The sequence below is a fragment of the Corvus brachyrhynchos genome, unplaced genomic scaffold, assembly GCF_000691975.1.
Source record: "Corvus brachyrhynchos isolate BGI_N302 unplaced genomic scaffold, ASM69197v1 scaffold547, whole genome shotgun sequence".
NCBI classification, from domain to species: Eukaryota; Metazoa; Chordata; class Aves; order Passeriformes; family Corvidae; genus Corvus; species Corvus brachyrhynchos.
In genome coordinates this window covers 123,226-150,143 of record NW_008239104.1, presented here as the reverse complement: position 1 = coordinate 150,143, position 26,918 = coordinate 123,226, and the positions used below count along the sequence as shown (strand labels likewise).

General features: G+C 37.6%; 1 protein-coding gene across 1 annotated transcript in view; it reads left to right on the top strand.

Moving 5' to 3' along the window:
- The first annotated feature begins 1,145 nt into the window (after nt 1-1,145).
- The window catches only part of CHSY3 (chondroitin sulfate synthase 3), a 138,401-nt gene continuing 112,628 nt past the window's right edge, over nt 1,146-26,918 (top strand). The window contains exon 1 of the mRNA XM_017739357.1: nt 1,146-1,459. Coding sequence (XP_017594846.1) covers nt 1,301-1,459 — 159 coding nt within the window. The 5' untranslated portion in view covers nt 1,146-1,300. The remainder of the gene's footprint in view (nt 1,460-26,918) is intronic.

Below are 26,918 nucleotides of genomic sequence, written 5' to 3'. Positions count from 1 at the left end.
CCCCGGCCCCCCCGGGGGAGTCGGTGCGGGGCTTCTCGGGAGCGGTGCTGCTGTCACCGGTACCATCTCTCCCCCTGCCTCGACCCTAAGCTGGGCGAGCGCAGCCGCCGCGGGCTCCGAGTGAAGCTGCAGTTGAGTGCAGCGAGTATCTCCGGACAGCACCAGCCCTGATCCCGTGCGAGTTTCACAGCAGCGTTAGGACGTGATGTTCTGCAGCCTGGTTTCTTTTGGTCTGCACTTGAGGCTGGATTGTTCGTGCCGTGTCCCATGCTTAAGAAAGAGAAGCTGAAATTGTAAGCATAAGCCCAGGTTGTGAACTTGGTTGCTTACACTGTTGTACCTTCATTGTAGATGGCTGTACCCTTCCCTATTTGTCACTTAATTTTGAGTCGTTTAATAGGCTGCCTGCTCATCAGCTGTCATTCACCTGTCAAATACTTGCCCATGTACACACGTATATATGTACATATATTCATTTGCAGATGTAAAGTTGTGTTTTGTTTGAGCTCGTTTCGAAGTTGTACTGAACCTGTCTTAAACTGATTACGTAGTACCAAATTAGACTTACCTGTAAACTTCTAATTTCAAATAAATATCAGACAAAATTTCTTAAAATAGCTAGCTAAGGGGTTTGGAGGAAAACTGTGTAAACATGGTAGCACTGGAACTACTTTGAAATGAACAGGAGTTTTACTTTCTTTCCAAGGATTAGTCTGTAGTCAAACATGTTTTTCTTGGTTAATTTACATTTGCTCTGGTATTTTCAAAAATTAATCCTATTAAAATCTTAACTGGCCTTTCCCCTCCACTTCCTTTCCTCCCCAGTCTTGAACTATATTGTCCAAATTGTCCAACTTTAGAGACAGTTTTATACTAGCAAGTGAGTGCTTTCCATCCGTATTGTTTGAACAGAACAAAGTTTACTGTTAAAAGTTAAGTTTTGACCATATTCCAGCTTTTGGCTGGAAGGAAAATGTCATTGTAATGTTAATTTAAAAAAAAACCTGTTAACTTGTCCAAGGATGTTTTCGGTGAGGTGTGGGATATTGCTTTTGAAATTATTTCCTGTGACGGTCTCAGGTACCTGTTATATTTTTATAAAAGCCTGAAGTACAGGAAAAGAGATGGCTGGTAGAGTGGTCAGAGAAATAACAGTAATCTTGTCTTTTTGACAGGTGAAAAATTGGAGGAGTTTCTTCGCTCACTGAACAGCAGTAAACCTCTGTATTTGGGGCAGACTGGTCTGGGTAATATTGAAGAACTTGGAAAACTCGGGCTGGAGCCTGGAGAAAACTTCTGCATGGGAGGGCCGGGAATGATCTTCAGCCGGGAGGTTCTCCGGAGGATGGTCCCACATATAGGTGAATGCCTTCGAGAAATGTACACCACCCATGAGGATGTGGAGGTGGGCAGGTGTGTCCGCAGGTTTGGAGGAACTCAGTGCGTTTGGTCATATGAGGTAAGTGACAGGGCAGACTGTAGTATGCTATTTGTTTACATAGTTTCTCATCTTGCAAGGTAAGTAGCTATATCTGCAATCTCTCCACCTTAATTATCTTTCAATACTTGCATCAGAATGTGAACTGCAGACTGTAAGGAAAAAAGAGAGGAAAATATTCACATTATATTGCTGTAACCACATTTATTTCTACTTCTGTCTTTCAGTTTTCATTGGTGACAATTACTGCAGACATGTTGTAAGCGTTGCTACGCTGTAATTTGTCTAGAGCATTACCTAGAGGGTTTCAATATAATCCTTGACTGGAAGCTGTTGTATTTGATATATATGTTCTGTTCAGGTCAGATCTTTTTAAGCAGATCTTTCTAAGGTGGGATAAGCACGTGGCATATCTGTTTGCTCTGCATCACAGTCTCTTAAAATACATTGTGACATTTGAAGAATTACCTGTATTTTCGTAATTACTCGGATGTATTTTATTCAAGTTCATTATTGATGAAAGCAGAAATAGGTGTTGTTTGGTTGGGGTTTTTTTGTACAGAAATGAAATTTGTTACACTGCCTTTCTATGAGACAACTTTAATAGTGTTTTTCTTAGTGTAGAACAGTTTAAAATGTATTAAGAACGCATGCAGTGTAACAAATTTTCCTATGCTGAAGTAATTTTAGGAACTCATTCAATGGTAGCATTTTCTAAAGTAGTAAGTATCTGTTGCAGTACCCAAAAAGTTTATCTGCAATTCTATAACTAAAATTCATGCTGGTTTCTCTGGGAATATTGTGGTTATTTGCAAGACTATCTTTGTAGATAAAAATAGACTGAGCATACAACTACGAGAAAGGGAAAAGGTTGATAGCTAATATGATGGATATTATTTCACTTATTTTGACCTGTTCTGTAGTATAAATATGTGCTTGCCCTTGTGGCACTCCCTCATTAATCAGGAAAAATCCATTTAAATGGGCCACAGAAAGAGGTTATGTGTTATTTAGTCTCAAGAAGTTAGAAAAAACAATTAATTTTGTGGAATAGCATTTTTCGGAATGGCCCAGGGAAAGGTGACCATTTATAAATGGGTTTGGTAGGCTACAGTGTATGTAAACAGGTGAAGAAGGAAAGAAAGTACTGCATACTTGGTGCTAGTTAGGTAGAAATCTTAGAGGGGCAAATCTTCTTCTTTACTTAAAATAGAAAGATGCTTTTTGTGACTGTTTCATTACGTGTTGTAAATGCCACTGCAAAGTAATACATCTGTTGCTCTGGTAGAGCAGGGAAGACATTTATGGTGCTGATGGAAATCGATGTCAGACTATGTAGGACTAGTTCTTAATCAGACATCCAAATTGCATGGTACATTGGCAGCCTAATCTTACAGTCTGATGTGTTTGGGCTGTGTCTGTACAAAGCTATTTTCCAATTCTTATTGGCATGTGATGCTTGCTGATCTGTATCAGGTGGCAGCATTATGGTTCTACCTTGACAGTGGTATCTTGGAAAGAGTTTTGGCTTTGTTTTTATGGCTTGTCTTGGGGAGAAATCTGTGGAAGGGAAGAAAACTGATAATAGATAATATTGTCACTATGGTTAGAGTTTATTTTGATGTTGAATGTCAGGAAGTGTTGGCTCCAGGCACTGATCTTAAGGGGCATGGAGTGCAAAAATACAGTTTTGGAGACTGATTTATATGACTGCCCAGAAGCTCAGGTTTTCATGGTAGGATTGGGGCCTGAAAACAAACTTTTTGAAAAAAACTCATGTTTGTATGGGATCTGGAATAGAGTGACACCAGTCTTGGTTGTCAGTTGCTCTTGAAGGACCTACCTAATAAAGAATAGGTGAAGAAAAAATATGTTGGGCGTTGCAATAGTCCCGACTCATTTCTGACCAGTATTTCTGTCTGATTGTGAAGAATCTTTGACTCTGATGCCAGTGCGGAAGCTGCTTGGGAAAATACCGATGATTAAGACAAAGCTGCTTAGGATGTTATCCCAGCATTAAACCTATGTAGATGGGAAGGAGTGAAATAGGGTGTCTGGAAAGAGAAGCTGCATTTGTGCTTTGGCATAGTTTGTGCTGTGCAACAATGTGATACTCCACCTGAGCAGATCTGTGTGTTGCAGATCACTAGATTATTTGGTGACAAGGGTAATTTTTTTTTTCCCTGGGGCATTGAAGCTGTTTCTGTATGCTTTTTCATACCTGTGTTAGATCAGAAACACTGTGTGCTAGAAGGGGAATATTCCGTCAGATACATGTGCACAAAATCTAAGATTGGGGCCAGGACTTCCTGTATAGCCAGTTGCACTTCTGTCCTGAAGTCCTCTTGTTGTATGTAAGTATTAAACTGAGTCCTGTTGAGCTGCAAGATTATTATGAACTTAGTTGATTTTGGTAGGATGTATAATTTCTATTTTGTATGTGTTGCTAAAGACTAATATAAGCTGGAAACAATTATATTAAAATTCATAGGAGCTTTTTAGCTCCAGAAGAGCTGAATCAGTGTTGCGTCATTTTTTAACTAGATTTCTTTTTTAAGAACTGGATTGGAAAGTCAAAGAGTTGCTGAGAAAACCTGAAATGCTTGATCTTTGCTGGGTGGCTCGGCTGGTATGGTTAAGACTGGCTGCCTGTCAGAGTTCGTTCTGCTGCTACTTAGAGTTAGCCAGTAAGCATATGGTAGCTTATATGCATATCCTTGCTGACAAGAAGAGGGTTACAACTTCGGCTTTTTAAAAAAATTTTGTTGGTTTTTTTTTGGCAATTTTTTTGTTGCAAGAATGAATAAGAAAAGAAGTTTGTGAGCCTGCAGTGAGCCACTCTTACGTTTTGAGCTTTCTAGAGTTAAATTCTAGTTCTGCCAGATTTGAAGCCAGGTCTAAAGACTAGGTCTCCCACGTACCAAGTGACTCACAGCTGAGGTGATGAGCCTCTCTCTGTCTCTGCTGGTGGAGGTCCTCCACTATAAATAAAGAATTAGTCATTGGATTGCTGAGAGAGTGACTCTAATGACAGTGTTTTTAGGGTCCTTGTGAAAAATGGAGAACTGAAAGAGGAGGACACTTGGGTTGGTTTCTCTTGTTAGTTGCTGTCCTGTTCTGCCGTACTTGTGCAGCCCTGTGGTGAGCTGGAACAGGGGCAGGATCCACTTTGCTGAGCATGAGCATCAGGAGAAAAGAGGTGGTCACAGCCAGGAATAAAGGACCAGAAAGGTGTTAAAGTGCCATCTTGACAGCAGCTTACATTCAAACTGTCCGGAAGCAACAGCTGAACTGTAGCTTAAATCTAGTCCATTTCCTTTCTTCAGGAGAAAGTATCTGCTAGAAATGTATTTTGAATGGATCATTTTCTTTCTATAGAAGATCCACCCTTGTTCTTTTATAATTTTTAAATTGTTTTCATTTATCCTCCAGTTTTGATGATGCTGTAATGACTGCGCTATAGCAAACCTGACAAATTTGTCTAAAGCATCTCTGTAAAAAGTCTGTTAGTTTTTGTAAGGTCATAGTGCCTTCAGCTTCCCCAAATCAGAAACAAAAGATTAAAAGGGCTTTTTGATTTGTTTTCAGAATCCATATTTCAAGCTATTACTCTCTTCCACTAATTTTAAAGCCTTCAAATGTTCTTCTTTTAAAGGAATGAAGAAATTGTCTTGATTGTAGTGAGTCATATGTGTTCTATTCTTTTGAAAACAGAAATATAGTTAACAACCTGAGATACTGTGTACTTCCTTGTTTTGCTGTTTAAGAGGGACTTGAGTAAAGAGGACCATTTGAAATAAAGGGCTGATTGCTTTATCTCTCTCCCCTTCCCCCCTTTTTTTAAAATATATTTTCAGTTTCAGAAGACTGTTCTGTAATTTATAATCTGAGTTTTTAACAGATCAAATAGTGTAGTTCCACAAAATTACTAAATAAAATGCTGTGTATGAAATAAGTGGCTCTAACAATTAAAGCAGACATTGTCAGGGTGTAAATACTATCAGAGAATGTGATTTTTTAGAAAATGAAAAATGACTAATGCAGCATAAAGCATCTAAAGACAATTCATTGCTGTATTTGTAACATATATTCAGATGCTTGTAAAGCTTTTCTTTTTGTAGCCTTTTTCCCCTTCTTATGGATGAAAATCATATTGGATATCCTAAAGTAGAAGAGACCCATAAGGATTATCAAGTCCAGTGTTTGCTACGTTCACTTTAAAGTTAAAAACTACATTCCTCCAAAGCATCTCATACACTATTGATCCTTCGGTATTGCGTATGTTGACGTTGAAAGAAAATATTGTACTTTGTACATACAAGTAGTCCGCATAAATGATATATCTGTTTTTCCCATTGTTTTTTTCCCCCCTTTGTTTCCAAAGTTCAAGGACAACCGTAGAATACAGTCTCATTACTGACACATTTTTTTAGTAAAAAAGTTCTCTATTATCCTATTTGTTGTTGATTCCCAGTAGTTACAGTAAATACTGCAGTAAATGTCATGGGAAAATGCCTCTTTGGATCAAGCTGTGTACTCAGAAACGTTTCCTTTGCAGTGCATTGGTATTTTTACTGTCTCTGGTGGTACTGGAATCTTTGTAAACAATTTTTTATCTTCCTCTAAAAAGACTTATATTTTCTGTTTTAAATTTTCCTTCCTGATGTATTTTAATTTCCAATTTGAGGCTTTATCTCTCTCTTTGTTGAAGATCACTACTAAGCTTTGAGTTCAACCCTGGAACGAGTAGAGGCATTAGAGGTGTGTGTGCCTGTGATGATGATAAGATGGTATTTTGCTCATTTGGGTACAGGAATGATCAGTCTTGAAGCAGCAGGCAGTACCCACCCCCACTTAAGCTGTTTAATTTGGGCAGCATCTCTAGGTAGTTACATAAATGCAGCCACTAGTTTTAAAAAACCCCCATAAAAACGTAGAGTGAGCTATCAGTGATCCTGGAATAAAAATGCATAGAAGAGTGGACCCTTGCCATAGGGGTCTGTGTGGGTATATGATGAGAAATCAGATGGTCCTAGAAGCCTTAGAACTGTTTGCATAAATTTACATTTTCTGATACAGGATTGCCTGTGTTCTGTCTTAACTATTTGTTACTAATATCTATCCGATTAGTGATGTTAACTGTACTTATCAAACTTCTTTACTTTATGTGATTCTCACCTGATTAGAAAAGTGAGTTATATTTTCATAGTATTGTAGTGTAGTGTTTCTGTGTGTACATGATACAATTAAATGTAAATCATTAAATGCATACCCTATTGCTGTAACCATGGTGCTAAATTGGGTCATTACTCATGCCCTGTGTGGCTCTGTCTGGTCGTGCTTGAACTGCCTACCCTGACTGTGCTATGCAGACTTCCTGCTCTGTCTCTGGCTTTGTATGTAACCTCCTGTCATTCATTTGCTCTTTCACCCAGGATGTTTGGGGAGAGTGCCTGAGGGCACTGCTTGCCTTGGGTTCATTGACCCTGAGGGCTCCCTGTCTTCTTACCCCTTCTTGATCCTGCCATGATCAGCTTGGCTAGGAGGTTGAGGAACTTCATGGTGAGAAAGCAGAGTCATCCCTGGTACTTGCATGTTACGGAGTCATATGTGTTTCCTCATGTGGCTCAGCACAACAGCAAGAGTTGGAGATACCACGTTTTGGCATCTTTATTGTGAAGGATGGCATTGCCATAGCTACCATGAAGATGTGCAGAAGAACACACAGGCCCCTGTCTGTGGTCCCTTGTATGAGGGCATCTGATCTGTGAAGCCAAGAGCTAAGAGCTTCTCACCTGGTTGAGTGCTAATGTCTCTTACATTTGTGTCTTGGTTTCCAGTTGAGCATCCTGTGTTTTCTGCTCTGCCTCGAGGAAATATTGCTTATGCCTTTTTGGAGTTTGACAGCTGTGTAATTCTGAGTTACCGTGTTGCTGAAAGACTCTGGGGCACATTTTCATGTCCCTGGTACGAAGAATGCATAGCTACACCTTTCTTCTAATGTGTTTTTTTTCTAACAGCAGCCCTTTGTGTGGAGGACCAAGTGGTCTGGCTATTAGCTTTTGAGTCAGTTGCAAATGTTTGAATATTCATAAAACAAGTATTTCAAAGCTTTTCCTCTTTAAGAATAAGCACTTGTTTGACTTACCAGAGGATCCCACAGACAAGAAAAAAAGAAGTTCCTAAATTATTAGAAATGTATCTTTAGTTCTGCATATGGGTATCTTGAACCATGTCTCAACTTCTTCTCTGAATATTTAAAGCTAACCACTTTAGATTTTTCCCCTCATTTTGTTGGAAATATTTTCTCAAGACTTTTGTGCTATTGAATATATCTAGGTGGTACTTCCACAGATATCCAGTGCAGAAGTCTAGGTGTTCAAGTGTGTTTAAAAGAAGAGTGTTTGTCATGAGCCGATGCAACTGTGGCACAACTATTGTAAGAGACATCTCATTTAAACTCCTCAGATCATCAGTCTTTACAGTATTCTGTACAAGCAATTATTCCTGTACAAGCAATAAGCTTGATTTTTAAAATGAGAATAACAGATGAATAACTCTGCATTAGTGTCAGCAGTGGTTAGTTTTTGCTTTAAGTGAATTTGTGAAACAAAGTAAGATGAAACCCTGATGTTTACTTTTTTTTCTGAAATAGTTTTTCTGTACTTTACCTTAAAATCAAGTAAATGTAACCACACAGGAAGGATTCGTTTCTATAGGTATTTCCAGAATTACCTGTGTTTTTAAAGCTTTGTCTTTCCTACAGGTTCTAAAACAGCTGTGTTTCACATGTGCAGATCTGATTGTGGTAATTGGTCATGCTTTGACTAACAGTTTTGTTAAATTGTCCTACTTCAGCCTTTCTGACGATGAGTGGTTTGTTGAAATGAAATAGTAGAGAGTTACTTGAAAGTGTGTTTAGTCTTCTCAAAGACACAGTCCACGAGCTGTTTCCTCCTGCTCCCTCCCAACCCCCAATGTAGATGAGTTTTGTTACTTGTTCTGGGCTGTTCTTTGTATCTCTTCTCACCCCAACTTAGAAAAATCTCCCAGAGATAACTTTTTCCTGACTTTGACTTTCTATCACATCTTTTGAGATCAAAAGACATACTTATACTGAAATAGACAGTGCTTACAAAAGAGAGAAGCTGGAAGTTGTAAACAGGGAGAGTTACAAAGATTATGTGAAATAAAAGCTAATTAAATGTACTCTTGATACCTAATGAAATACTACAGTAGGATATGTCTTTTTTTAGAAGAATAAGCTTTCTAGCTACTCTTCCAGTTTGTATCTTTCTTAGGAGTTTTCTTCAGGTAGAGAAACAGGCATAAAGTGTAGCTGGATCATTTGAAGTCTTCATGCTTTCTTTTACGGTTCTCATTACCGAAGCACTTGCCAGCTCTTTTCAGTTCTTATGTGAGAAGGCATATATTAACTCGTCATCAGTATATGCTGCTGTGCCATATTCTCTACAATATGTTTTTATTTAGTTAATTCACTGCATTGCATAACGTGATAGATTCGAAGAATACCTCTCGTATTAAAATTGTAGCAAGAAGCGCAAGCATTGAGGAGTTTATTCCATCAGACCGGTTCTGGGTACTGATTTAAGCTCAAGATGAGTGCCAGGTTGGTCACTTTTTTAGTACATATTTGGAACTGGGCAGCAAATAAATGTGTAGTTCCACCCCAGCTGCAATATTTTTAGCTTCTGGGTATTACTCTGAGTAGAGATTTTTGGCCTGCCTGTAAGAATTCTTTTAAAGCATTCATACACTTTTGAAAATAAAGAACATCTTGAACTAGAGGTATAATTTTAGGAAACTCTGGAGGAGGATAAGCAGTCTGGTAACTGGTACAGGCTTCTTGAATGCTGTTTTATGTATGATTTAGTCTTAAAATGAACCTAGGAAAGGAGTTAGCTTTTTTTTCCTAATGCAGTGCTTTTGAGATAAATTTCCATTATCTTTTATGTAGTGCTTTTGAGATACACTTTCAACACATTGGTTGAATTTTTACCTTTAGTAAAATGAACACTTTAAAATATATTTTAAAAAAGGCCTAAAATAAGTCTCCTGGAGTATGTTGGTTTTACCAGACTGTTGAATACTGAAAGCTAAAACCTGAGGTAGTGAGTGGACAGATTGTCTGTGTGGTTTTAATTTTTAGTTTGTGATATTTTATTTAGAAACTCGGAAGTATTCATTTTAATAATTTTAAAATAGGATGGTATGTTTTTTGTTTGTTTGGGTTGCGTTTTATTTGTGTGTATTTGTTACTTTGAAGGACTTTATACTTTCAGGAGTGCTTTAAAGTGTTTTGCAGTGCTTTTGAAACATTTGAGTCCCTAAACTGTTTTGCTTTTTCTAAAAAATTATTGTTATTTTTTACAAACATTCAAGGGCAAATTAACATCTGAAGGACAAAAATATGGTCACCAGGGACACTGCTTCTTTTGACTTCATTTGCTGGTATAAGAGAGGTGCTGGTTCATGGGGTCCTTTCTGTGTGCAGCATCTGTGAACGAGCTCCTCATGGTGTACAAACAAATACACTGCATACCAGTGCAGCATTTCTTTAGCAGTATATGTGGCTGCAATGCAGTGGAAATATATGCGGCCTTTGCTGCTACATGAGGCATACATTGTAAATCTGCATGCACAGAAATAGGCATGTGTGCCTATGGGTACGTTTAAAGCTTGTGCCTAGGTGATAACCAAGCTTCCAGGGGCATCAGTGAAACTCCTTTGGAGAATAAGTTGTGCTTCTAAGTAGTTACTGCAATCTCTCTACTGTAAAGCTTAAGAATTTAGCTTTCAGTTGGTTTTTTTTAATTTATCTTTTTAGTTAAATCTGTGTCCTTCTGTTCTATATATATGTATTTTTTGCCTTCCATTTAGCATAGCTTTTTTTAGCTTTCCTTGAAAGCTTTTTCTTTACTGCTGCAGACTGTAGTACACCTATTACCATAATAGCTTTCCATCACGGAAAGGGCCCATCTTATGGACTTATCCTACTAGAATTGCACAAGTTCCTATTGTTGATCATGACAAAACACCATGACTTTTTATGTTTGGGGCAAAATTTTCTGAAGCCTGCCTCTCTTTTCTTAAGTTCCTAGCCGTGCTGTGGTGCTGGTGTGTGTGCTTGAAGGTGGCAACTCTATTGCAGGAGGGAGATGTAAAAGATGTACAGTCTTTTTTGGGCAGAGAACCTTGAGTGAACTAAGATCAGCCTTCTTTTTTCAGTATGGTTATCAACTAGCCCAGCCTGAGCTTCCTAACTCATGGCTGGGAAAATGTTTTGAACAGCAGTGGCTTTGTTATTTAAGCTGCGCTCCTCCTATGCACTCACTGCCCATATCTTGGATGGGTGGAGTCTTTAATGGGCAAAAAAACTGGATGGCTGGGCCTAGAGGGTTGTGGTGAATGGAGGTAAATCCACTTGGTGGCTGATCACTAGTGGTTCTCCAGGCCTTGATTTTGGTGCCAGTCCTGTTTAACATGTTTATTGATGGTCTGGACATGGGGATTGAGGGCACCCTCAGTAAATTTGTGGACAATACGAAACTGGGTGGGAATGTTGACCTGCTCAAGGGTAGGAAGGCTCTACAGAGACCTGGACAGACTCAATCAATGGGCCAAGGACAACTGCATGAGGCTCAATAAGGCAAAGTGCTGGGTCCTGCACTTCAGTCTCAGCAGACCCTTGCAGTGCTACAGGCCGGGCGAGGAGTGGGTCAAGAGCTGGTCAGCAAAAAGGGACTTGGGGGTGCTCACTGAGAGCCGGCTCAGTGTGAGCTGTGCCCAGCTGGCCAAGAGGGCCAAAGGCATCTTGGCCTGAGCCAAGAATAGTGTGGCCACCAGGACGAGGGAAGTGATCATCCTCCTGTACTTGGCATTGCTGAGGCTGCATCTCAAGTCCAGTTTTGGCCCCCTCACAGCTCCAGGACATTGAGGTGCTGGAGCTTGTCCAGTGAAGGTCAACAAGGCTCATGAGAGGACTAGAGAATGTATGTTATGAGGAGTGGCTGAGGTAACTTAGGGGTGATCCCATAGCTCTCTGCAGTTCCCTGAAAGGAAGCTGTAGTGAGGTGGGGGTCGGTCTCTTCTACTGTGCCTGCAGAAGAAATAGCCATCAGCTGATACAGGGGAGATTCAAATTAGATATTAGAAAAAAGTTGTCAGTGTTAGGGTGGTCAGGCATTGAAATAGGTTGTACTGGGAGATGGTGGAGTTGCTGTCCCTGGAGGCATTTAAAAGGTATCTGGATCTGCTGCTGAGTGATGTGGTTTGTGGGTTACAGTGGTAGTGCTGGGTTGATGGTTGGACTTATCTTGAAGGTCTCTTCCAGACTTGAAAATTCTTGAAGCAGGAGAGGGAAATACTGGAAGGAGGTGGGTTGGAATAACAGGCTGACTTGCCTTTGAGTTTGGCAAATTAGAAAACAGCTACTATGAATCAGCTGCTTGTGACTGGTTTTCATCCACGCAAATAGGACTTCTTCCATGAGTTTTTGCCTGAAGATAGGATGCAGTGTTGATGTTCTGTGTGTGTGTGTAGACGTGTGTTTATACGTATGTGTGTGTGTAAGTATTTTTTTTTTATTATTAATATAATGCAGGGTATTGCCATTTGCCTTTTTTCTCTGCTTTGAGTAGCAAATAATCATAAAGACCATTAAATACTTGTCATTTAGTTTGTCACCAATTTTTTCAGGCAACTGGTTATTATTATAGCAATTGTTGTGCCTAGAACTCTCTGATAATGTAGGACGCTCATCCCCATGTAAGGATCCAGCATTAAAAGGTTATTATGTTTCTATTAATGTGCCAGTTATGTGCTATAGTATTCACTTACTGCCTGTGTTTTGCTAGTGTATTGAGGGGTGTGAAAGCACTTAATCATCCACATTGATCAGAATAGGATTTCTATTAGCTATGTATGGTGCTGTTAAAATGCTGATAAAATTTCATGAGTTTAGAAGGGGAAAAATCTAACTGAGGACATCAGAACAATCACATTAAAGTGTATTCATGAGTGTAGGAACAGTCAAATTTTTCATAGTTCTGAATGCTGGTGATACCTTCTTTTTTATATGAAAATATGCTTCAGAAGTTGCAATCCTGCAGGGTAAGTCCAGAACTGCAGGAGCTTCCTGGTCATGTCAATTCAAAAGAACTTTGTTGTTGCTAATTGGGATGTTTAGTTTAGTACTAAACTCATGATTTTAGTAAATAACTTCATTGTTAATTTTTCATTGCTTAACATCATTTGGGGATCTACTGCTTTCCTTGGAAATGGCCTTCAAAAAGATTTATTTGAAGGTTCTGTCATAAATCTGTGAAGTGGCCAACAAAAGCAAACTAGCTGATGTTTTTACTAGTTTTAATATCCTTGTTACCTTCAGTGTAGGTACACTCTGTATTATTTCTAACTTGAAATAAAATAAAATGTGATGCCCTGAGTTGGGGGAGGAAGAGGTTTGTTCTTTACTTGTTGACTTTTATTTAGTTGTTTCTGTTTTACCATAATTATATTAGTCAGTTTGGTCCAAGTAAGTCTTTCTCTGCAGAGTAGATACTAGCCTGTACAAATGAACTAACTGTTTGTCCTTGTATCCATAATGACCATGTAGACAGGTAATAAAAATAGTTGTTGGGTCAAGTATTTCAGTTATATGGGAAAAGAAGCTTTAGTGACTAGTATAAAATGGAATCATAAAGATTTGCTCTGTTACTTTTATAAACAGTTCAAAGAAATTTTTTTTTGTTTTGTGGTATAATTATTACTTTTTATTCACTGGGGAAAAATACATGGTCGTGAGAGGTGTTAAGCAGAGTTTTTGCCATCTGTTAATCAGTACAGATAATAAACCAGCAGTGCTGTTATGTTTAACAGGTTGATATTTCCATTCATTCACAGACTCTGAGGAGGTATTTAAGATACCTTCCACACATCCCATCATTAGTTTTTATAAACACATTGAGCTCTGTCTAAAATACTAGGATTTTCCATTTTACTTGTCCTGTGCCTCTGGAATATTGTTGTATAAATGCAGTTTCCTTAATAGGTAGCATTGTAAACTTGTTTGAGGCAAATATGCAGCCATTTTTCCTTCTATGAGCTGTTATTATTTACTTTAGAAAGCTCTTTTTTTGTCCCTTTTATCTGTATTGATAAGGTACTACAGAGCTTTTATTTGGCAAGGTATAAGTATTCATGATCCTCTTGTTCCCTTAATCACCCTTCCTTGCATTTGCCTCAATCTCTTTATCAATTTATTTATTTTAAAAGATATGATCAGGATTAATTATGGTACTATGTGTGAGAACTTACCTGAACTTCTACAGTGATGTTCAGTGTTCAACCTTGCTACTGCAGCTCTGGGTTCCATTTATCATTTTTAAGGCTTTGTCACTCTGTAAATTCATCACCATTTTTCAGCTGGTTAGTATTGCCAGGTCAGTGTCATCTTTGGCCGTTTTCACCTACTGAACTTCTGACTGGCAGAACATTCCAGTTGTGTTAAAATTTGCTAGTATAGTAGTTACATTGTTTAATCCCATTGCTATTGGAAAACTGTGCCATCCTAAACATGATGTTGCAATATCAGCCAAAAATTGCCTTTTCTTGTGTAAAGGGAATGTTTCTGGTTCCCACAGTGACCTCCACAGCAAAAGCAGATGCTATGGTAGTATGAGAGGGAATGTGTAGTATTGTGTGATTGTGTTCCACGTGGAAAATGCCACAGTCGTCGTGCCCAGTCTATTTGTACCTCCTAGCAGGCAAATGGTTAGTGAATAATAAAGGTTTCATGTCACAAAGAGCTAAGTCACATTATGTTACTTGTTGAGGGCTTTAATTCCAACTAATGGAAGCAGTGCAATGCATCTTAGAAGAAAGTCAGCTTTTGGTTTTCCAACTTTATCCTCTGTCATTTGCCATTTTCTTTTTTGCTGTTCATTGTCAGTTAAATGACTGCAAATAAAAATGTACATGATCAGAAACCCCCAAAGGATTATCTTTGTACTCTGGACTTCCTTTTTCAAATCTGTTACGTGAATCTAAAGCTGAACATCAATGGAAGACAAACATACAGTTTCCCATTTTGCTCTGCACCCTTTGTAGCCTGAACAAATAACGAATGAATACTGGAGTCTGCTGGCAGAGTTGATGTTTCTGGTTGAAGCATGTTGACTGTGTAATACAGGTCCTTTTGTGCTATGAATTCACACTTAATTTAGAAAAAAAAAATCCTCTGTGTACTGTTCATGAATGCTTTAATTCATGAAGAATTGAAGTGGAAGACTCCAATTAACTGTTTATGGAAATAAAGCTTGAAGAAGTGTGTATGTAAATGTGTGCATACACTCACGCGTGTGTATGTTGGTATGTATATATATGGGAAAAATGCTAGAAGAGTGTGCCACTGCTTTTCAGTGTGACAGCTTGAGGTGATTTCCTTGAAATATCTACAATAATATAGAAACTTTTAAAAGACGTTTTTGGCTAGGTTGGCAGTCATGTTCTTGTGAAAACAAGACTTGCATAAATGCATGGATTTTTTCCAGTGTTGATGCTTCTTCAGTGCTTTTAAACTTCAGTAATAAGTAGTAAATATATGTGTGCTAAATCTTATGTGTGTCTGTATTCCTTAGGCAGTTTAGTTCATGACTGTGTGTTCAGGTTGGCACCAGTCCTGCAACTGATACCAAACAAATGGCTCAGTCATTGCAATGTAGAAGCAGTCTGCTCCTGCCAACTCTGGCAGCTTTCTTGGAAGAGGGATGTCAACTTTTGCAGAACTTAGCTTTTCCTAAGTAAATAAATTAATGCAAGTTGTAGACCTAAAACTGCTTTTGGAGTCTGCTTGCAGTGATCTGTTACATGCTGATATATCCTTTGGTATGAAAAGATGTGATTTCAGTGCCTTTTTGGCATTCAAAGAATGAGAAGAGCCATAAAACTCTTGGGGAAGCTCTGAGGGCCCTTAGTACGTGCAGGCATTAAAGCTACTACCCATGAAAGGTGTTGAGAGCTGAGATGTCCACCTCTTTGTGGACAATCCTCTTTGCTCTGATAAAAATCACTGTCTTTTTATTATACAGTCCTTTACTTAGAGCTGTAGTGGAAAACATGTGGCTTGTAGGAGAGATGCAGCTCTTGGATTTTTCATAGTCTGCAGCAACTTTTTTGTGTTCTGCTTTTGGGTGACACAAAACCATGGAGGAGCAGGAAACTCACGAAAGTGAGTCATTTCTCCCCTAGGGAAAGTTTGTCTCCTCTCCTACCTTGCTGCACTTGCTCTCTGTATACATATCTTTAGCCTACTTTGTGGCAAGTCTCTTCAATTTAAAGTTTAATTAAATGTATGTCACATACTGAATGCAGTGACTTATTTTCTGCCATAAAATTGCCTGCTTGCTCAGAGTTTACATTCTGTTCCTCCTCTCTCTTACTATGCCTTTGCCCTTCGTGTTCTGTTGGTCTCGTTTGCAGTAAAATTTTCATTCTGACTATTGCCTCTGCTTTTGAAGTGACATGAAAGCCTATAAAACCATACAAAATTGCTCCGTGTTAACTGTGGAAGTGAAACTGTTTCAATAAAAGCTGAGATCTGTCTGTGAAAAGAAAAAAATCTTTCTAATGAAATAGATGTGCAAGGCAAACATATTAAAGGAATTATGTGGGCTGTTAATGTTTCCTTCAGTGGTTTGAACACACATAGAAAGGGGAGATGTCATTTTCAGTGCATGAAACATTAATCACTTTTGGAGGTTATTAAGGAGGAAGTATGTTTTTTCTGTAGTCTTTGAGCTTTTTTTTTCTGCCAAGGACCCAGAAAAGTTGCTTTTAAGTAAGCTGCTTGCTTAAATCAAGAAATATGTCCATAGTCACTTCTCAGCTATATTCTCTTCCTCAGATCTTCAGATATTTTAATTGATATATGTATTTTCTTAAGAATGCTGCCTCTGTAGTCTTAGGTTTCCTACCATTTTTTAAAGGTTTTTTACTTTTGTAGGAAGATGACAACTGGAAGGTACTTCTCTGTGGTTGGGTGGAGTTTAAGTTACTGCTGTGTCAGTCTATGATGCTGTCCATCCTAAAAGGAAAGGGCATGAGACATCACGTTGTTTTTTCTCACACAGTGATAAAGGCATTAAAAATGGGGCTCTACCTTCTTCCTTCTGTGTTACCCCATAGTGCTGAACAGCTGAATGCCATTGCCTGAAGTGTTGCTTTGACACCAGACAGATTTTAAGATAAACTCAATTTTCTTGGGGCTTATTGTACACCTCTATGTCTTGAATATTTTTTATTATTTTTACTATTATTTCTCTTTAGTACCTTTTTTCTGTGGCACAAAGTCATAGAACCTGCTGCTGAAGTCATGAGACCATTTTTTATACATACCCTTTTTGTTCACTCATGATCCATAGTTCTTCAGCTCTTAAATACTAATGACACGTAGCGTTCTTTGTTGCAAATTTTCAAAATTACCTGAACAAGGTAATCTTCATGGGACACGTCTTCAAGGCTTTGCCTAATAAGAGGGCAGTAATAGCTTTTAGAAAGCATTTTTAATGTTTAATAATTTCATACACATTAATACCATAATGTTCTCCACATGGTGAAGTCACAAAGCAATAAAAATGCTTTCACCTTGGTAATGTGTGTGTCTCCCTGACATGTCTCCCTGCAGCCATGTTCTCTGTTCTAAATCTTTCAGATGTAATCAGTTAAGTGTGGTTAGTTCTCAACATTAGTTGGATGGGAGACTTATGGAAGACATTAGGTGTTTGAAAAAATGATGTTGGCAATACCTTCTGCATTTCTCACTTTCCTGAGTCTGCACTCAGGGAGTGCCTGCAGACCAGAGTGGAGTGGAGCTCCTGGGGTACTGCTTGCTGAGGTGCTTCTTTTAGAAGAGATATCAATTGTGGTACTGGCAACTAGTGACCCAAAGAAATCCTGTGTTAATCTACTTCACAATCTTCATTTAACTTTTTGTTTTATGGTCAGCCTATGTAAATCTCTTTGAAAATTGTTACACTATTGCCACGCATTATTAACTCTCTCAACAATGTTAATTTTTTAGCTAGATGGATTCTTGATCTGTTCAAGAGCTGAACTATTTGGACTTCTGCACAAGTGATTAGAAAATCTTCCAGTGTTCAAATGGTTTATGATCTTCATCGAGGTGACTTTTCACTATGTGTGTGCATTGTAAGTAATTGGTGGTAGGCAAAGCTGAATTGATTGGTTGGATTGTGAACTGCTAGTGCATACTGTTGGTTTGGCTGCAGAGTTTCTATAAAAGGATTGTGAAGTGTTTCTGAAATGTAGGTACAGAAAAAAATGTGTCCTTTAAGAAGGTATGTGCTTTCAAGGCCAAGTGCTAGCAAAGCCTTGCAGTGCTGAGGAGTTGGAAGGGATAGGAGTATCACATGCATGGCTTAGACATCTGCACGATCGTCACTGAAGATGGAAGGCAAGACTGAGAGATGCTGTTATTAGGCAAAATGAGGATACCTGAACAGATGCTCAGTTGAAAAGTTTTCTGTGAGCTGTGAAGAGACAAAAAAGAGAACACCATGCAACAGTCTCACCATTGTCTCCTGTGTAGGGGGAAATGGATGTGACAAAGTACGTGTGAAAGAGGAAAGTAGAGAGAAAGGAAAAAATGTGCTCATCTAGGAAGGGATAAGACCAAGTGTCTCCAGTCTGGGGTAACAGAGGGAGGCTTTCTGGGGTTGTGAATGACTTGTTTCTAGCAAAGGAAATCTGTTTGGGGCTCTTGTAGGTAAGTGAAGGAAGGATAAACTGGAAGCACTACTAAATGCTAATAATGTCAAAAGGCACTCAGTTTAAAACATAGTGGTAGTGGTGATGGGATGTTCTGAGCAAAATTAAAGTTGCACTAGTTAAGACATGATACATGTTTGATGGAAGAAGCTGATGTGCTCTCAGTCTTTAAAAGAGCCAGTTCATTAAGGATTCATACCTAACACAAGGACACTTGAATCAAGGGTTTAGTCAGTTGCAGTTTTAATAACAAAAATTCCTCTCCTTGAGCAGGCTTAAGAAATTGGAATTTTTTTTTGTACAGCTCTCTTGGTTAGTTTAGTTTACTTTTTTATTTTATAATTAATTTGTATTTTTGTGGCTTATGTGATAGGCACCCAAATCAGCACAATATTAATAAAGATGTACCAAAAAGCAATGATTCATGCATGCAAGAGTGAGAGTAAGTTTAAATGTATGAAGCTATATTTTATGGGGATTTGCTAGTATTGCTCTTTTAGTTTTTGTTGTTGCTTGGGTTTTTTTGTTGATGTTTGGTTTTTTGGGGTTTTTTGGTGATTTTTTTCCTCCCCCCTTTTAATGGATTGGTGCTGTCACTCAGGCATTCTTGGTCTGTAGTTTCTTGGGACAATAAATCCCCAGCCTTTCACTATTGTCTACACTACCAACAAGAAGTCAGGTCAGAGTCTGTGCAGTAGGCTGATGATGTTGTTCATCACCTTCACTTTCAGAACACACATATGTATCTTACTTCCTAGTGGAGTGCTGGACTGAAACACCCAGTTCTAGCACCTGGTTGCTTCACCAGCTAAGTCAGACAGGACTGACGGTGTCCATATTGCTAGGTCTGCCTCTGGTTAGGATAATTTTCTGTAAAAGTTTTGGAATGGGTCCAGTCTAAGTGGGCAGCAGGGGGAAAAAAAAGTAAATTGCAGCTTTTGTGACTCCCTATCAACCTACAGCAATTTCTAAGTGGAAGTTAGCCCATATTAAATACCTCTCAGGCTCATGTTTTCCTTCAGTTGTTGCTTTTCAGGTGCTGGATAAAACTGAACCTCTTCTTCCACAGTCCAAATGCATAATCCAAGTCAAGAGCACCTCTGTCCAGAGGCTCTGGTACCTATCATTTCAAACAGGCTTCTCAGACCATGGGGAGCAATATGGTGTTTGAACCCAGGATTTTCAAATTCATGGGATTTTTTTTTTTACTCACGACTTATTGGATGCTTCCCATCTTGACAGTGAACGTGCCATAAATCAAGTCCCTCCTGATGGGAGAGAATTTTCTAGAAGTCCTTGCAAGGAGTTTCAAAGATAAACCGAGACTTTTCCTTGAGTTTCAATGCTTCCAGATTGTTGTTTATTAAGTCTTATCAGAGGAACAGAGCCACTAGCGTGACCCAGGTACAACACAGAGCACAGAAAGCAGGAGTGAAGATTTACACGGCCTTTTAAAGATATTTGAACCAATAGTTACTAAAAACGTACATTATTTTCACTTTCCCACCAATTATTCAGTAACATGGCCAGGAACTGAGGAATTTTCTATCCAATCATTCCAAACTACTTTTACTGCAGAACACAGAGTAGTAGAAGAAGAAGAAGGAGGTTTAGAGAACAACAACAATCCTCCATTTTGATATTTTTACTCTTATCTATTTACTACAAAGAGAAGCCCAAAACCTCTGTAAATTTTTCACCCTGTGACAATCTTACATAGTAGTCTATCACCTAAGTCACACCACTGTATTTTCTAGTTCTTCTCTGATCGTTGGTAATTTTTTCCAAGGTTGGAGGCTACAACAATATTGTTCAGGGGGGTAAGAACCCTTAAAAACAGGCAGAGAAATATTCTTGGCACTCTGGGTTCCTACACCATCTTGCATGAAATATTTTTTGTTTTCAGTCAATCTATTCTCTTCCTATGGAAAATGTCAAGAGAAAAAAAATGAAAGGACTGGAAAATATGTTTATTCTGTTAGATTTACTGTTTTGCCCCTGTGGCAGTCTCATCATCAAATTTCAGTCACCTTTTGATTCTACTTGGTGGTTTTTTTATTTTTAAACCAGTGTATATGTTATGCTGCATACTGTCCTTTCATACAGGCTTTCAGCTGAAAATTGTCCTTCATTTCTATCAACAATTATCTTCATTAAACTTCTTGGAAAGCAGCTCAGTTTTTAAGATGCTGCATTCTAGAACAAGTTCTGCAAGTGTGAAAAGCAGACCAACTTCAGAACAGCTGTTGTTTAGAAACATTATTAACAACATAGTTGATCCCTGTCCCAGGACAGTTCACAGACTTAGAGGGTTTTTAATAGTTTGCCTAAAGATGGTAGCTTTAAATAATATGTCAATTGTGTAGTGATTTACCGTAATCAATTTTAGTAATTATTCTTTGCCCACAGTTAATAAAATGCAATTTCTTTTAAATGCTTGCTAGACAGATGACGTTAATTTGTCTATCTTGCATCCCAACATTTCAAGAGCGTTATAATGAAGATAGCAATCTAACATGAAAATAAATGAGCATCTCATTAAAGCCTATAAAGCCAAGTGGAGACAAATGAATTGTGAATGTTCTGATTTTTTATCACGAAAAGCTCTTTGGGAGGAAGCACTGTGAGGAAACTCTCCACGAGCACATCTATTAGTTTGAGGAAGTGGTAGGATACGTGATCAGCTGGCTGAGGACTGCAAAGGGAAAGGCAGGAGCCTTCCTTTTGGCAGCCAGAGAGGGGCAGGAGGGTGTTTTGCCTTTCTAGCTGCAACCAGCCATGGGCTGGTATATGGCAGTTCAGGTAGCTTTTCCTCCCTTCAACCCATGTATCAGCAGCCTCCAAGACCCTCCTTACTCACAGGAGAGTCCTCACAATCTGGACAGTCCTTCACCTGCTGTAACACAGGAGGGAAATAATGTGTTCCTATGTGAAGGGATTGGGGAGGATCATGAAGTAGAGGCTTTTCTGAACACATTTTTCTTTATTCTCTGACATTGCAACTCTCAAGCTTTGTCCCATAATGAAAAGGCAGGTTTTAAGTGGTATGATTTGCCATGCAAATTGCCAGCTCCACAGGAATTAGGGGTTTTTTTTTTCAGTTCTAGATTACAATATCTGAATATTTTAAAGTACCTAGGATGCATATGACACAATGTGGCATTTTTGCCACTGACTGACTTTCAATTGAATTTTTTTACAGACAGATATTGTGCCATTTTGCCCCACAAAAAAATGTAGGAGAATCAGGATATTCTTTAAGTGAAGAGCATACATATTTCCCTTTCCTGACTTGTTTTGTGTAAATCTGCCTGAAAGGCACAGAAAGAAAAAACCCCACAATTATTTGGTCAATTGTGATTGCATGCTTTATACTCCTTTCTGCTTCATGATTACATTATCAAGACTGATTCATTCAGTGCTTTATTCCCACCCTTTATTTATAATCTATACTAATGGTAACCATGTTATCAGCATACTTCCTCTGACATGTAAACCAGTGTAATTTACAAGGTGTAGGATTTCTCTGCCATGCAGTAACGGCTCTTTTATTCCATGCAGCTGCAAGAGGAACATACATGTATATATAATGAATTTGCTATTTATGGAAAAGTACTTCTGTGACTGTGTATGTAAGCACCTATTCTGTCATTTCTTCATCCAACTTTTTGTTCCAGGTTCCTTTCTACAGATTTTGTGTTGGTCAAGGAAATGTTGTGAGATATTGTTCTTCATGAAAAAGTTGTAGTCCAGCACTTTCTCCCTGAAGTGTTGAGACCCTGTAAAAAAACCCCTGTATGGATGATAAACTGTGTTGAAGTATTTGTTACCACATGAGTAGTGTCTTGATTACAGCAGCTTTGCTCATAGACTAAACTTTACTTTGTGGCTATGTGCTACTTTTACAAAGAGGAATACTTCAACCTTTTATTGAAAGCTAAACTAAAATATACTTTATTCAAAGACAAGCAGTGTGTGTTAACTGCGTAACTCAAACCCATAGCATTCATGAGCTGTACTGCTGTGGAATGACAGCTTATGCTTTGCGTGTTATTTTTTATTATTTCTTCTGATCCCTGGGATAAAATGTTGTAATTTTTCCCATCTGTTGTTGTGTTTCTTTTAGTTCTTAAATTCTAAATGTTCTTCCACTGCTCCTAACACTTTTCATAGTTATCCAGCAGTTTCCCAGGATCTTTAAATATTTGATATAGAATCTGTTATTATAACAAGAATTATACAAGAATGAATTTATCAGGTTTCTCAACAAGATTTATCAGGTTTCCCTTTGTGCTAGGTGTTCTGAGGATTTATCAAGGTTTTTTTTTCAGATGTTGATTTTTTTTTTACTAGGGCGAAAGTTGTGTGTTAAATTTATGATTAAAATTAAAATACAGATTGTTTGACTAAAAACTGTATTTAGCTATTACAGTAATTGAAGGATACATTGAGTCACTTTAGCTTTGTGGGAAAGAGCCTATATAATTTTAAGTATTCATCTTGTCACTTAGTAAACCTTCTCTTTTTGATAGTATGTAAGGGATGGACAAATAGTAAACTCCACTGAACAGTTAGCAGAGATGGATAGACATTTTCTGTGATGATACATCTTCAGTGATAGTATCTTCTGGTTTCTAACGTATTTCCATAAATGATCAGATTAATTCGCTGGCAGTGGTTTAGCTTTTGTAATTAGATTAGTTTGGTTTTGGTGCACTCAGTTCCTTATTACTAAGTATTATGTGCTTTTTTCCTGTGCCATCTCTGAAAGAGTTGACATTATGTTGGTGTTCTCTAAGAAGGTTGCTAAAATGGCTATTCTCATACTACTTTGACTTGCAGAATCAAATACAACTGGATTTAAAAAGACTAAAAATAAAAATCTATTTAAGAAACTTTTTTTACGTAATTCTACCTGTTCTCAGCTTTTCACCTTCTTGATACTTTGCTTACTTATGTTTTGAAGTTTGCTGTTCTGTGTCCATGCTTATGTTCTTACATTGTAAGAGCTCTGCTACTTCTTCTTAGTGATGTTATGTTTCAGTGCGTAAAAAAACTTGCTTTTTAATAAATGTTTTTTAAAGTAGAGGAATACATGACTATGTCTGCTTACTTTGTTTACAGTCTTGCTGGCGAAGATGGAAATACTTTATAACAATTTCAAAAGTGTTAAAAAAAAGGGAAATTTTTTGCTATAGAGACTGAAGGTGATCTTTGTGTCAATATTCTTTGTGTTCAGAAAGTAATTACAAGTGCAAATAATTTCTTTTCTCTATGTGGAAAAAAACAGGAAGATCAAAGTTTGAGAGAAGGCCTCTTTCTTCCCAAATAGCAGTTAATGTTTAAATTAGTTTCAAGGCATGTTATTTACAGTGTCTTCTTAGCTCTTGGCTATAACCATTATGTTTTTGCTGCTTTAATTTGCATACACAAAGTGAGTTTTATTTCAGTCAATTAGTATGGCGTAAGGACAGGATATGTTGGAAAAACACACTTTAAATACTTGGTTTCAAGTGAGACAGTTCTTATTTATCGCAGGAAATACAGTAAAGCTACATGACAAAAACAATAGCAAGGATAATCTGTTTATTATATGTTTTCTCCCAGTGATTAAATAGTTTCAGGCAATCCTAATTGCAAATGCTACTTTTCTGTAATTCTATTAATATCTCCTTTTTTCAAATTTGTTTTTCTCAATATTTTGTCAATATTTATCCTAACATAGTTTTTTAATAAAACCCATCTTAATTCTTCATTTCTCTCACTATCAAAATACTGTTTGTTAATATCAGTTTGAAATTAAACTTCAGGCTCGTGAGAGGTGTGGAAGTATGACAACAGAATGAAAACAGGTAATGATAATCTTTAGGTTCTAGGAAATTTCCAAGATTTTTATCTTTTAGTTCTCAAGCTTATATCAAATATTACTCTTGTCAGTGCTTGACAAAACTTACATGCTTGGTATTTTCTCCAAGGTCTGAACTACCTAATTAATTGCAAGTATTTTTAGAATATGTTTTTGTGTTATTAATATTCTGGGTTTGTACTTCATTAGCTCTCATGCTATGGAGGATTATATAGTTCTCATTGAGGCATGATGATAATTAATAGTTTACAGTCCTTGAATAAGAATTGTAATGTTTGTATTTGGTGAGGAGAGTGCAGTGCCTTTTTTTATATTTCCAGAAAGCATATTTCTTCTGACATCTTTTCTAAAAATTGGTTTGATATTGTAATGGAAGTTTCCAGTTTCCAACAAATACCTAAAGGAAGATGGATTTATGTAGCTTTTGTCAAGGAGGATGTAAAAGCACACACTAGTCGTAATCCATAGTCAAGAGAGGTAGAAAGATTTTTTATTTTCTCTACTGCTATTCTTATACTTCTTCACAATTTAAGATGGGCTGCTTAGCAAACAATAACAAGGCTAACAAACAAGGACCATTCAGGCAGTAAAACAATCAGCTATACAAGCAAAAGTATAGTTGCTACATATTATCCACAAGTTCTTCCTTGTACACTCTTAATGTCCCATAACAAGAACATCCTCCCCCCATATCCAGAACATCTTCTCTCATTATCTTCTTGGCCTCCTCTGTGGGTTTCACTAAAACTGCAGATTTTCACTGTAATATTCTCACAGGTAAATTCTGACCGGTTTCAGGTCTCTGTGAGATTGTCAATCGGGCTGTTAATCTCATCAGATTTATTTGTCCAGTGGATTTCAGTTTAGGTCTTTAGGCAGAAGGCAACTAATCCAATGCACTCTCTGTTTATTTCCTTGACCACAAAATCACAGTAAAATACTACTGTGGTTAGTCGAAGGACCATGGCTTGGTGAAGGCTCTGCAGGTCTGGTTGGTCTACAGCGGTAAAATGTTGCAAAGAGGAAAATAAGTGCTATGCTTATCAGCTTGTATCATAAGTAGTGATACAAGGGAGTAAATTATTCTGGTAAAAAGTGGTTTTGCCTGTACCTAAAAGCAGGCTTGCTTCATCTGCCTGTGGCAGATGAATGGGGAGAACAATGAAATAGTAAAAAAAAAAGGGAGAAGGCTTGGATTGTAATCCTGATTGAATGGAAATACTCTGGGTTAAGGAATATGTGGAAAAAGTGGATAAAAATATGTACTTTTTTTCCCTTACCAGAAAATACGATGTAATCAGAAAAGGTCTATTCTGTCAGTTGCAAGTGCAGGCCTGGTATTTACTATTTAACAAGAAAAGGAGTTAAAGTATTTTACATTTTTAATTGTAGCAATTTGATTTTAATACTATTTAGTAATGTCAATTCTTTAATAAGAAGAAGTATGTAACAAAACCCACACCGTTAAAATTTGACGTCATGTCAGTTTTCAGTTTTAAAATTTATTGGGTTTTGTTGACTGGACAGTAGATAGTAAGTAGAAACTAATTTTGATTTGTATACAAAAGACACTTAAGATGCTGAACTGTCAGTAACTAATCAATGATGCTGCCTGTTGCTAAGGAGATCTGTACAAATTATGCATTGTTTGAGTGAAGTGTCATGATACCAGTTATACCTTTTCAAGTTTAGATGACTCTGCTATACAAATGTATCATGGTATACAAATATCTGTACATTAATAGGCACGTTTCTTTAAGTACATTTACCTTTTCTAAAGATAGCTATGGACCAAGATGGGAATTAATTTGAATAACAAAAAGTAGGAAAAAAATAGGTTATCTTCATAATTTCAAGTATTCACATCATTAAAGTTATGGCATTAGAATTTCCCAAGACGTTTAGAAAAATTGAAGTTTCAGCATCCATAAACCGTAAGTATAGAGAAAAAATAGATGTGATTTAAGTTTGAAAAAGGCAGAATGATATGAGTCAATAGCTTAAATGCTGTTTTTAATCAGAGTGGAGCCTTGTACAAAACACATGAAAATGTCTCATTTTCTGTAATGGTTTTAAATGGCATACATTGTCTGGTTGTATTGATTGGCTGTTTCATTATAGTTTTCATAAACTTCACTCAGGCATAAGACAGGATTATAGTATTTTTCCAGTGCTCTTACACCTGACAGGCTCACTGTTTCTATTTTTATCTTAAATTTTGCTAATGTTCTCTAAGTAAAAAAGTAGTGTCAGTTGTATAAACTCTTTTGCTTGGAACCCTTTAATAGTATAAAATTGCAGCAGTGTTTTGTCTTTAAGAAGTTGGTCGAAGGCTTCTCTTCGTCAGATTGGACTTGAATAATAGAGACTCAGGGCTTCTTTTCTGTCCCTTTCATAGTCTTTTTTTCTTCCCACTGTGGAGAAAAGACTTACTTAATTCACAAGATTATTAGGATCTACAGTTAGCAAAAACAATTGTCACTATATGCAGCAAACTCAAGTGTTTTAAAATACGACAATGCACGGTTGTCATCAGAATGAAAGTCTTCTTGTCAGAACCATATGTTACCTGCCAGTATGCTGACAGTTAATGGTCTTACAGTATGGTTTTGCAGTATTGATGGTCAGAAATCATACAAGTGACTGTTCTGGCTGTTTTGAAGACCTGTGAGCTTTTCTTGCCTGCAGGTTACACTGCAGCTGTGGTTAGTCAAAGGAAGTGGCCCAGATGACTTTGCTGCATTTAATACAAGGAAAAAACCAAACTCAGTTTTATTATGTTAAGGAACCCAATAGAAATAGCTT